This window comes from Palaemon carinicauda, chromosome 3 (genome assembly GCF_036898095.1).
Source record: "Palaemon carinicauda isolate YSFRI2023 chromosome 3, ASM3689809v2, whole genome shotgun sequence".
In the NCBI taxonomy this organism is placed as follows: Eukaryota; Metazoa; Arthropoda; class Malacostraca; order Decapoda; family Palaemonidae; genus Palaemon; species Palaemon carinicauda.
The window spans coordinates 124,474,120-124,487,395 of NC_090727.1; the positions used below are offsets into that span (position 1 = coordinate 124,474,120).

A 13,276-nucleotide genomic window follows, 5' to 3' on the forward strand; every position below is an offset into this window, starting at 1 on the left:
TAAAACGAAGCATAGTAAATTCGAAGAAAACATGAACCCAATATAGAGGGTAAACTGATTTATTATGACATGTTGCACCAACGTGACCTTGATGGTCATTATTAAACGCCTTCTCTTGTCTTTGGTGTAAAACAGAAGAGAGTGTTGTTCGTAAATTCTGAATTATGATTTAATACTCTTTCAAAGCACCATACTCATGTTCTATAACAATTTTTTTTTATTATCAGTAAAAAAAAAAAAAAAAAAAACTGAATGATTGTCTACAAACGAACATTGCACACATATAGAGAAAAAAATAGCACTATTGTATTTCAGTTAATTGTATTATTGTATTTATATTTATTCCTCTTCATAGTTTGAGCTAAATTAATTCTTAGTATATCAAAGATAGAACTTCTTAATTCATAAAAGCAATTATGTCTATCTTGAGAGAGAGAGAGAGAGAGAGAGAGAGAGAGAGAGAGAGAGAGAGAGAGAGAGAGAGAGAGAGAGAGAGAGAGAGAGTTTTGCTCCTAAAATGAATTTAGTATCTTATCTTATAGTTATAGTTCTGACTCATATTTAGTTTAATCAGTATTAATTTTGCAAGACTTAAAAAATCCTACCAGAACAAACATCAGTAAAATAATCTTGAATTTGAACTTATCAAAATTGGAATAAAAAATCTAAAAGGTCGTTCAGTTATTCCAAGGAATATCAGCCTCAACTCTTTGGGATAATTTACTCTCGTTATGTGTGAAAATCAAAATATTTCTGCAGTGTGCTGCCATCTGTTGGTAGAAAAATCAACTCATAATTACTTGGCTTATTAAAGTTATAATTTGGCAGAGCAAATTATGATAGCCTTACTAGAATCCCACATTAATAAAAGATAACTTTACGAGTTATAATTTGTCAGAACAAATTATAATAGCCTTCAAAATAGGTAGGCTAACACTTAAACAACTTGCTAATTGTCACAACAGGCAATTTGGGAATTCTCGTATGAAATTTGTACCAGCCAAATATCAAACGACTGAGCCGGATGTAAATCCGGTTAGTTTAACCGGAACTCTAACCGGATTAGTATACTTTCTAACTGTCAGACATGATCACTTCATACTGTCTCTCTCTACTGTGAACGTGGATGAAAATAAATGTGTTATTTTGATACTACTTGATCTTAGTGCTGCTTTTGATACAGTTGTGCATGATCTGCTACTAAATGATCTACGGTCCATCGATGTTGAAGATCAAGCTTTCGAATACCTGGAAGACTATTTGGTTGGCAGGAATTACTGTGTGTACTTTGGAAACTCTTATCCATCTTAAGAACCTTCAAACAGAGGGGTACCTCAGGTGAGTGTACTGGGCCTAATCTTATTTTACATCTACATTATTGGTCTATCGAAGATAATGCAAAGGCGAAGTGTGAAGTTCAAACTATTTGCGGATGATACAAAATTTTACTGCTCCATGAATGATATAGATGACACTACTGAAACTCTAAACCGAATCCTTGATAGTGTTAGGGAATGGATGACAATCAAACAATTAAAATTGAATAAAAAATAGAACTGAACTTATAGTGGTGGGAAAGAAAAAAAAGCGTAAGAGACTTGGGTGATATTCAAATGAACATAAATAACGACTCAGTCCCGATGTCTAGTAAAGTTCATGACCTAGGCTTATCTCTTGAATGTAACTTGTCTCTCAGTGCCCAAATAGATAATGTAGTAAAACTGCTGGTTATCATCTCGGAAACATTGCTATTATAAAAAAGTACCTGGATGAATATTCTGTAAAGAAACTTATGATACTTGACCACTGTAATTCCATCTATTGCAATTTACCAAAAGTACAACTTAAGAAATCACAAAACATAATAAACAGAGAGCAAGAATGATAAAAGGTGTCCCACTTAGAGAAAGGATCACTCCTATACTAATTGATTTACATTGGCTGTCGATTAAAGCAAGGATTGAATTCAAAGTGTGCAATAATCCACCAACTCATCAAAACTGGCCGTCCAAAATGTCTTAGAGAATTACTACATATTGTGGAGCCAACAAGTCGTGTTGAGACGAGAATGTTTATAAATGGTTTCAAACTATTAGAACCTAGATTTATGTATACTGAAGACTCTAGAACCTTTGAATATGTGGCCCCGAGGTTTAAAGGCCGCTCATGAATGGTTGAAGCAAGGGACAGTGACATCACCCTATCAAGCAGAACAATGTCCTAGAGACTGACCATATATCATGTGATCAGTGCCGAAGCCCCATCTCCATCCAAGCTAGGACCAGGGAGGGCCTAGCAGTGGCTGCTGATGACTCAACAGTTAGACCTATAAGCTCCCCCCCCCCATCCTTAGCTCACGAGGATGGCGAGATTGCAGACACTAATGGCACTAAGGAGACTAGCGGGACTCGAACCCCCGACTGGCAAACACTAGGCAGAGACGTTACCAATCAGACCACAAGAACCTATGCAATAAACTCTCACGAATCAACTGAATGATTGAAGATATTAACTGAAGACCTTTTTTTATTCTGCAAGTGCTTCAACAGTGAGGATTTAACAGTAAGCGAACAATACGCGATGTGAAATGCTGGATGATCTCGAATGAATATGATAAAACGACTGTGGAGGTCCTGTAAAGAGTAGAGTTCCCCCGCTGTACAGGATCGGAGAAGTAGCCCTTAAAGTAAAGTAAGTAGTAGTGTATTGGTGAGAATATTTCAAAATTCGAAAGGATTAATATCCTCAATTTATTTTGACTTTAAAGAATATAGTAAAATAATCTATTGGAAATCATTTTGTCTTAAGTGCAAGATGAAACACTTAGATTTTTCTCAATTTATTTTGGGATTTAAAAATATAGCAAGATAATCTATTGGAAATCATTTTGTCTGAAGTGCAAGATGAAACACTTAGATTTTTCTCAATTTATTTTGGGATTTAAAAATATAGCAAGATAATCTATTGGAAATCATTTTGTCTGAAGTGCAAGATGAAACACTTAGATTTTTCTCAATTTATTTTGGCTTTAAAGATTATAGCAAGATAATCTATTGGAAATCATTTTGTCTGAAGTGCAAGATGAAACACTTAGATTTTTCTTAATTTATTTTGGCTTTAAAGAATATAGTTAGATAATCTATTGGAAATAATTTTGTCTGAAGTACAAGATTAAACACATGGATGTTTTGAGCAAGGTTAAAAACGGCCTAAAGTCATGACGAACTAGTTCTGTCTCTTGATTTGCAACCTGTTGGTAAGCTGTTATCTGGAGAAGGGTTACTTCTTCTGGTGTCAAGTAAGGAGAACTGGAGAAAAATATAGAGTTGAAAGGGGAACGAGAATTAATAAAAAAACAGAGAATTATAAAAGACTTGAGTGTACACTCGGGCACGCTGTACTGTCTTGTTTTTCTTCCTCTTGTTTTGTTAAAGTTTTTATAGTTTATATAGGAGATATTTATTCTAATATTGTTACTCTTCTTAAGAAATTTATTTTTCCTTATTTTCCTCACTGGGCTACTTTCCCTTTTGGAGCCCTTTGGCTTATAGCATCCTGCTTTTCCATCTAGGGTTGTAGCTTAGCAAGTAATGAAAATAATAATAATAAGAAGAAGAAGAAGAAGAAGAAGAAGAAGAAGAAGAAGAAGAAGAAGAAGAAGAAGAAGAAGAAAATTGATAACAGCTCGAGATTTGGTTACTCGAAAATTGGGAACTCAGGAACTGAGAAATGAAAACTTCAAAATAAGAAAAATAAAGAAAAAATCGAGAACTAAGGATAAAAAAAAGTTAGAGTAAATCAAGATCTCATCAGGTCTGAGGAAGGCGATGACTGTTTGGGAAAGGTGAAGTAGTCTGAAATAGCTGAATATTTACAGTCCTATTTTGAATACTATTTGCTTGTCTGAAATCATGGTTTTTTGAATATTTTTTTAAATTTTTATTTTATTTTAAAACTGGTTATTATTTGCAGTTGCCAAAATTCTTCGTCTTAAACTCTCTGGTAAAAAGTTGCAAAGGTAATTTCACAATTAGTTAATATTTGTAGTTGTAAGATTCTTCGTTATAAACTCTCGGGAAAAAGTTGCAAAGGTAATTTCACAATTAGTTAATATCTGTAGTTGCAAGATTCTTCGTTATAAATTCTTAAGAAAAAAGTTGCAAAGGTAATTTCACAATTGGTTAATATCTGTAGTTGCAAGATTCTTCGTTATAAACTCTCGGGTAAAAAGTTGCAAAGGTAATTTCACAATTGGTTAATATCTGTAGTTGCAAGATTCTTCGTTATAAATTCTTAAGAAAAAAGTTGCAAAGGTAATTTCACAATTGGTTAATATCTGTAGTTGCAAGATTCTTCGTTATAAACTCTCGGGTAAAAAGTTGCAAAGGTAATTTCACAATTGGTTAATATCTGTAGTTGCAAGATTCTTCGTTATAAATTCTTAAGAAAAAAGTTGCAAAGGTAATTTCACAATTGGTTAATATCTGTAGTTGCAAGATTCTTCGTTATAAACTCTCGGGTAAAAAGTTGCAAAGGTAATTTCACAATTGGTTAATATCTGTAGTTGCAAGATTCTTCGTTATAAATTCTTAAGAAAAAAGTTGCAAAGGTAATTTCACAATTAGTTAATATCTTTAGTTGCAATATTCTTCTTTTTAAACTCTCTGGTAAAAAGTTGGAAAGGTAATTTCACAATTAGTGTAATATCTGTAGTTGCAATATTCTTCGTTATAAACTCTTGGGAAAAAAGTTGCAAAGGTAATTTCACAATTAGTTAATATCTTTAGTTGCAATATTCTTCTTTTTAAACTCTCTGGTAAAAAGTTACAAAGGTAATTTCACAATTAGTGTAATATCTGTAGTTGCAATATTCTTCGTTATAAACTCTTTGGAAAAAAGTGGCAAAGGTAATTTCACAATTAGTTAATATCTGTAGTTGCAAGATTCTTCGTTAAGAATTTTACCTGAAAGGTATCATAAAGAAAAAAAAAATACCTCGCAACATAGTCACCTGTACATTTCCATGCGGTTTATATAAGACTTCTGCCCCTTTGTCATAGCTCCATTCTTTCTTATTACTCATTTCATCAAATGACAAAACAGCAATACCTAGAAATCGAGACTTCATACCATCTTTAAAGTCCTCTGGTTTAAATTGAATCGAGCTAACAGTAGCTAACACAACGTTAATTCTGTCTGCACGACAACATGCATATTCGTAATTTATATTTGAGCTTTTATTTTTTCACGTGCATAGCATCCAAATACTACAAAGTTACTATGCATTATCACTGACAGAATAATTGAATAAACAAAAAGATATATGGACACAAGGAGTTCTATTGTTATATTGCATCTATGGGTATAGTCAAACCATTTTAAGAACAAACTCGGAGCCCAATAGCGGCATTGCCAGTTCTCTTGGGTCATTTTCAAAGCACACCATTTATTCTGAGGGATTTTTGTGTCAATTTCTCCAGGTATATTGCCACCCGAAGCTCATATATCTAAAGCATATGAATGGAATCTATAGGAGATAAAAAAAAAAAGAGAAAAAAAATCTAGACAATCACGCGCACACTGAAATAATATGAAGGTTCACCTGGCCGTTATCACTAAACCTTAATCTTAAATGAAAGTCTGTAACTTCAAATATTGTGTATTAGGGAATTATATGACGCGTTAGGTCTTAAATACGAAAATATCGAAAATCACACGACCACTGAAATAGAATAAAATTTTACCTCGCCTTTATCACAAAACCTTAAATTACAGTCTGTGACTTTTAACGTGTCAAATAATTCACTAATACACAATATTTGGTCTTAAACACAAAATTAAACTACTTTTCCTACTGCTGCGAAGCCAGCAATAAATGCATGATACATATTTGCGATGTCACATGAATTATTTATCATTCTGATGAGGGGGTAACTTGAAAACAGAGGGGGTAACTTGAAACCGGTTTCAAACTACCCCCCCCCCCCCCCGGTAATCTGAAACCGGTTTCAAGTTACCGGGGGGGTAGTTTGAAACTGGGGATAACTTGAAACCTTTACACCGGGGCCCGCATATTCAAAGGCTCTGGAGCCTAAAGTAGACATAAATCTAGGTCCCAACAGTTTGAAGCCATCTGTAACTATTCTCGTGTCAATGTGTCATGATTTTCAATTCTTGAAGAATTCTAATTTGACCAGAACATTATTTTTTTATATCGTCACCACAACAACAACACAAGAAATGCAGTCATTTTCAGTCCACTGCAGTTCCTTCCCTTTGCCTACACATACACCGAATAGTCTGGCCTATTCTTTACAGATTCTCATCTATTCTCATACACTTGACAACACTGAGATTACCAAACAATTCTTCTTCACCCAAGGGGTTAACTACTGTACTCTGATGGTTCAGTGGCTACTTTCCTCTTGGTAAGGGTAGAAGAGACTCTTCAGCTATGGTAAGCAGCTCTTCTAGGAGGATACTCCAAAATCAAACCATTGTTCTCTAGTCTGGGATAGTGCCATAGCCTCTGTACCATGGTCTTCCACTGTCTTGGGTTAGAGTTCTCTTGCTTGAGGGTACACTCGGGCACACTTCTATCTAGTTTCTCTTCCTCTTGTTTTGTTAAAGATTTTATAGTTTTTATAGGAAATATTTATTTTAATGTTGTTACTGTACTTAAAATATTTTATTTTTCTTTATTTCCTTTCCTCAACTGGGCTATTTTCCCTGTTGGAGTTCCTGGGTTTATAGCATCCTGCTTTTCCAACTAGTGCTGTAGCTTAGCATTTAATAATAATAATAATACTAATAATAATAAAATAATAATAAAAAGGCTTCTGAAATGTCTTTATTCAATTTTAATCCCCACGCTGGCCACGGCAGATTGGTGATGGTGAGTGACTTCAGTCTGACCACTAACAGCAAACCAACCTAGTATGGGTAGCCATGACTAGTATAGCATTGCTGATCATGTCGATACACAAACCCTTTTCATCACATTAAGCATCTCCACCAATCTTATAAATATATATATATATATATATATATATATATATATATATATATATATATATATATATATATATATATATATTGTAACGGATAAAGAAAATCTTCAAAATACCTTCATGTTTCTGAAACCTGATTGGTAACGTCTCTGCCTGGTGTTTGCCAGACGGGGGTTCGAATCCCGCTCAGACTCGTTAGTGCTTTTAGTGTCTGCAACCTGACCATCCTTGTGAGGTAAGGTTAGGGGGAGGGGGTTTGGGGAAGCCTATAGGTCTATCTGTTGAGTCATCAGCAACCATTGCCTGGCCATCTCTGGTTCTAGCTTGGGGGGAGAGGGGGTTGTGGGCTGATCTTATGTATATATGATCAGTCTCTAGGGCATTGTCCTGCTTGCTAGGGCAATGTCAGTGTCCCTTGCCTCTGCCATTCACGAGCGGAATTTTAAACCTTTAAACCTTTAAAACACAAAAACTGGAGTGTATGATCGCTGATAGATTCAACTGTGTTTACACAGCGACGAGGAATGCATAATTGGCCTGACCTATCGATTCTCGTCCTTTGAGAACTGCACAATTGCACGATCCGTCGTCTAGGCAATCTACCACAACAGCATTGTCAATAAGACAATGATAATTCTCGCGTGGTGTTGTCGTTTCGTGGGAATTTCCCACAAATGACCCGCAATCGGTGGGAATTTTTAAGGAATTCCTCATTTATGTGGGAGGTTTCATGGGAGTTTTCCCAGGGTTGCCAGGTTTTCTATGTGTGGAAGGATTCGTGGGAGTTTTCCCAGGGTTGCCAGGTTTTCTAAGTGTGGAAGGATTCGTGGGAGTTTTCCCATGGTTGCCAGGTTTTCTAAGTGTGGAAGGATTCGTGGGAGTTTTCCCAGGGTTGCCAGGTTTTCTAAGTGTGGAAGGATTCGTGGGAGTTTTCCCAGGGTTGCCAGGTTTTCTAAGTGTGGAAGGATTCGTGGGAGTTTTCCCAGGGTTGCCAGGTTTTCTAAGTGTGGAAGGATTCGTGGGAGTTTTCCCAGGGTTGCCAGGTTTTCTAAGTGAGAAAAAACCAACTTCTAATGAACTGCAGCTTTAAACAGCCAATCCATTGATAGAAAAAAGGTCAAAAGTATAGTATTTAAGGCCCACCTTCATGATATTACTAAAGACCAACCAATTTTAAAAAAGGACAAATTTGAGATTGAAAAAGGCCAACTTGGCAACCCTAGTACAAGACAGCAATTTTCTAAAGAATTAAGAGTAAAAAAAAAAAAATCTTTGGAATTAAAACTAACATTTCCATGAAAATAAAATACTCCTGTAAAATTTTCCTACAGAATAAATAATTTATTCTGTAGGAAAATTTTATAGGAGTATTTTATTTTCATGGAAATGTTAGTTTTAATTCCAAAGATTTCTTTTTTGTGTTTTTACTCTTAATTCTTTAGAAAATTGCTGTGCGCAGTCAAATTCACAACACCAAAACGACAGAAGGAACTTTCACCCAACTTTGCCTATCATGTCACCCTCAGCAGCCTAGCTGGACTTGTCAGGTTCCATTCACTGTTCTTTAGATAATCCTCGAATCAAGTATATTAAGGAAAGATAAAGATGTCTCTTTTAAGAGAATTTGCTCTCAAATGAATATGCTTTATTCTGAAGGTTTCAAATGCCACTCATGAATAGCAGAGGCAAGAGACAATGATATTTCCCTAGCTACCAGGACAATGCCCTAGAGACTGAATATATTATTATTATTATCATTATTATTATTATTATTATTATTATTATTATTATTACTTGCTAAGCCACAACCCTAGTTGGAAAAGCAGGTTGCTATAAGCCTAAGGGCTCCAACAAGGAAAATAGCCCAGTGAGGAAATGAAATAAGGAAATAAACTACAAGAAATGTCTAGGAATAACAACATTAAAATAAATCTTTCATATATAAACTATAAAAACTTCAAAATAGTAAGAGGAAGAGAAATGAGATGGAACAGCATGCCCGAGTGTACCCTCAAGCAAGAGAACTCTACCCCTAGACGGTGGAAGACCTTGGTACAGAGGCTATGGCACTACGCAAGAATAGAGAACAATGGTTTGATTTTTGAGTGTTCTTCTCCTGGAAGAGCTGATTACCATAGCTAAAGAGCCTCTTCTACCCTCACCAAGAGGAAAGTAGCCATTAGTTAACCCTTAGAGAGAAGAATTGTTTGGTAATTTCAGTGTTGTTAAGTGTATGAAGACAGAGGAGAAACTGTAAAGAATAGGCCAGACTAATAAGTGTATGTGTAGGTAAAGACAAAAGAGCCGTAACCAGAGAGAAGGATCCAACGTAGTAGGCTACTGTCTGGCCAGTCAAAGACCCAATAACTCTCTAGCGGTAGCATCTATGATCAGCGCCCAAGACCCTCTCACCCAAACAAGGACCAGTGGTGACCAAAAAATGGTTGTTGATGATTCAGCAGGTAGACCTATAGGTTCTCCCAGACCCCCAATCCTTAGCTCACAAGGATTGAGAGGCTGCACATACTGAAGAAACTATTCAGCTTGAGTAGGACTCGAACCCCAGTCCGGCGATCACCAGGCAGGGACGTTTCCAATAGGTCTGTTGAGGCATTGGGACCAATGAGTGGCCTATCAAACACTCTTGGTTGTGATCCGAGTTTAATATTTCTCAGGATTGGTTGAGAAATTGGTGCTAAGATAGCGTAATTCCTACCCTCATTTTCTGTTCCTAACTCAATATGGGGACTCAAATCTACTATAAGATGATTCCTACCCTCATTTTCTGTTCTTACCTCAACATGGGGACTCAAATCTACTATAGGGTGACTCCTACCATAATTTTCTGTTCCTAACTCAATATGGGGACTCAAATCTACTGTAGGATGATTCCTACACTCATTTTCTGTTCTTTCCTCGATATGGGGACTCAAATCTACTATAGGGTGATTCCTACTCTCATTTTCTGTTCTTTCCTCAATATGGGGACTCAAATCTACTATAGGGTGATTCCTACCATCATTTTCTGTAACTACCTCGATATGGTAACTCAAATCTACTATAAGGCGATTCCTACCCTTATTTTTTTTTCTTACCTCAATATGGGGACTCAAATCTACTATAGGGTGATTTCTACCCTCATTTTATGTTCCTAACTTAATATGGGGACTTAAATCTACTATAGGGTGATTCCTACCCTCATTTTCTGTTCCTGCCTCAATATGGGGACTCAAATCTACTATAGGGTGATTCTTACCTTCATTTTCTGTTCCCAACTCAATATGGGGACTCAAATCTACTATAGGATAATTCCTACCCTCATTTCCTATTCCTAACTCAATATGGGAACTCAAATCTACTATAGGGGATTCCTACCCTCATTTTCTGTTCCTACCTCAATATGGGGACTCAAATCTACTATAGGATGATTCCTACCCTTATTTTCTGTTCTTACCTCAAAATGGGGACTCAAATCTACTATAGGGTGATTCCTACCATCATTTTCTGTTACTACCTCAATATGGGGACTCAAATCTACTATAGGGTGATTCCTACCCTTATTTTCTGTTCATACCTCAATATGGGGACTCAAATCTACTATAGGGTGATTCCTACCCTCATTTTCTGTTCCTTCCTCAATATGGGGACTCAAATCTACTATAGGGTGATTCCTACCATCGTTTTCTGTTCTTACCTCAATATGGGGACTCAAATATACTATAGCGGGATTCCTACCCTCATTTTCTGTTCCTACCTCAATATGGGGACTCAAATCTACTATAGGATGATTCCTACCCTTATTTTCTGTTCTTACCTCAATATGGGACTCAAATCTACTATAGGATAATTCCTACCCTCATTTTATGTTCCTACCTCAATATGGGGACTCAAATCTACTATAGGATGATTCCTACCCTCATTTTCTGTTCCTACCTCAATATGAGGACTCAAATCTACTATAGGGGGATTCCTACCCTCATTTTCTGTTCTTACCTTAATATGGGGACTCAAATCTACTATAGGATGATTTCTACCCTCATTTTCTGTTCTTACCTCAATATGGGGACTCAAATCTACTATAGGATGATTCCTATCCTCATTTTCTGTTCCTACCTCAATATGAGAACTCAAATCTACTATAGGGGGATTCCTACCCTCATTTTCTGTTACTACCTCAATATGGGGACTCAAATCTACTATAGGATGATTCCTACCCTCATTTTCTGTTCTTACCTCTATATTGGGACTCAAATCTACTCTAGGATGATTCCTAACCCCATTTTCTGTCCCTACCTCAATTAGGGGACTCAAATCTACTATAAGGTGATTCCTACCCTCATTTTCTGTTCTCAACTCAACATGGGGACTCAAATCTACTATAGGATGATTCCTACTCTTATTTTCTGTTCTTACCTCAATATGGGGACTCAAATATATCATAGCGTGATTCCTACCCTCATTTTCTGTTCTTACCTCAATATGAGGACTCAAATCTACTAAAGGATGATTCCTACCCTTAGTTTCTGTTCTTACTTCAATATGGGGACTCAAATCTACTATAGGATTATTCCTACCCTCATTTTCTGTTCCTACCTCAATATGGGGACTCGCATCTACTATAGGGTGATTCCTACCATTATTTTCTGTAACTACCTCAATATGGGTACACTATAGTAGAATCCTGAGGGTAGGAATCACACTATAATAGAATCCTGATGGCAGGAATCATACTATAGTAGAATCCTGATGGTAGGAATCACACTATAGTAGAATCCTAATGGCAGGAATCACACTATAGTAGAATCCTGATGGTAGGAATCACCCTATAATAGAATCCTGATGGTAGGAATCACACTATAGGAGCACCGAGAAATCTTTATGCAAAAGGTTGTTGTCATGGGTAGATAGAATAATATAGAAAAGAATGTTAAAACATGTGAATTCTCTACTCTTGACAAACAGAGAGAGAGGAGGTCCCGCTAGTGTTTACTGGAAACTGTCACCGTCACTGATGGAAATCAAGAAATTTATTAGGTGTGCCTAGTTCAGCAGACCTTGGGCACAACGATCCTCTGTCTGTAGCAAACCAAGGAGCCAACGTTATGAAAGGACCCATAGGATAAGAAGAGCAGTGTTGTCGCCGAAGAATATACATTAACGAAAGGTAAACACATGCCTCGCTTCAATTATAGGGCGATATGGATCTTGATTACACCAGCAGAGAGTTCGTCTAGATGTTTTCAGAGGCGTGGTTTTAAGGAAAACCAATATGGATGAAGAAAGGAGAAAATTTCCTTATATGGAATTGTCCATAGTTAACCCCTCCCATACAGGGATATATAAACTTAAACGAGAAGCGGAGTACGAAAGACAGAACGAGAGTAAGACATATAGAACGAGAGTACGACGGATAGAACGGGAGTACGAAAAGGGGAACGAGAGAGAGAGAGAGAGAGAGAGAGAGAGAGAGAGAGAGAGAGAGAACAAGCACAGGGAAGGAGAGAAGACGTAAGGACCAGAATGCAGACGTAACCAGCCTTGTCCGAGATGTCAGAACGAGTTGACCCCTGCCCTCATTACCGACCACGAAACGCCTGGACCTGAAATATCTACGTTCCTGTCAACCGTCGAGAGCTGCTGTGAAGAGTAGTATTTTTTTTTTTTTATTATTTATCTACTATCTTGACTGTTCCTCTATTTGCTGGAGTGTAGTTTAATCAAATGATTTTCATTGTTTAGTTCAGTGCTTCCTAAGTATTCAATCAAGAAAAATTTACCTTTTACTAGTTGTAAATGAAATTATGTTTTCTTTTGCGAGTTTTCTTTCTATATTTCCTTTTGTTTAATTGTGTATTGTGGTCGAGAAATCCCAATTTCATTAATCAATTCAAAAGGACCAGGTTCGATCCCCACGTGGATCGTAACAGTTGTGTCGAAGAAGAGGAACAGATTTTTTTATTGTATTTATTTCTTTTATTATTCATAGAGCTACACTGAAGCAGTTAGCATAAGATGAGGATTTTCGATTTTTTTTTTTGTTATACAAAGCAGTTGAGCATATTTTAATTCAGTTATGTAGGGATGATGATTATTCAGTGAATGTGTATGGTTAAATTTCTTTCATTTTCGGTACAATTCCTTCTAATTTCATTTATTTTCCAAGTATTCCTTAGCTATAGCCTCTGTACCATGGTCTTCCACTGTCTTGGGTTAGAGTTCTCTTGCTTGAGGGTACACTCGGGCACAGTATTCTATCTACTTTCTCT

The 13,276-nt window shown here is 36.4% G+C and overlaps 1 protein-coding gene across 1 annotated transcript in view; it reads left to right on the forward strand.

Moving 5' to 3' along the window:
* The first annotated feature begins 1,092 nt into the window (after positions 1-1,092).
* LOC137637865 (uncharacterized) overlaps positions 1,093-13,276 on the forward strand; it is a 20,351-nt gene continuing 8,167 nt past the window's right edge. The window contains exon 1 of the mRNA XM_068369975.1: positions 1,093-1,338. Within this exon, the coding sequence (XP_068226076.1) occupies positions 1,205-1,338 (134 nt within the window). The 5' untranslated portion in view covers positions 1,093-1,204. The remainder of the gene's footprint in view (positions 1,339-13,276) is intronic.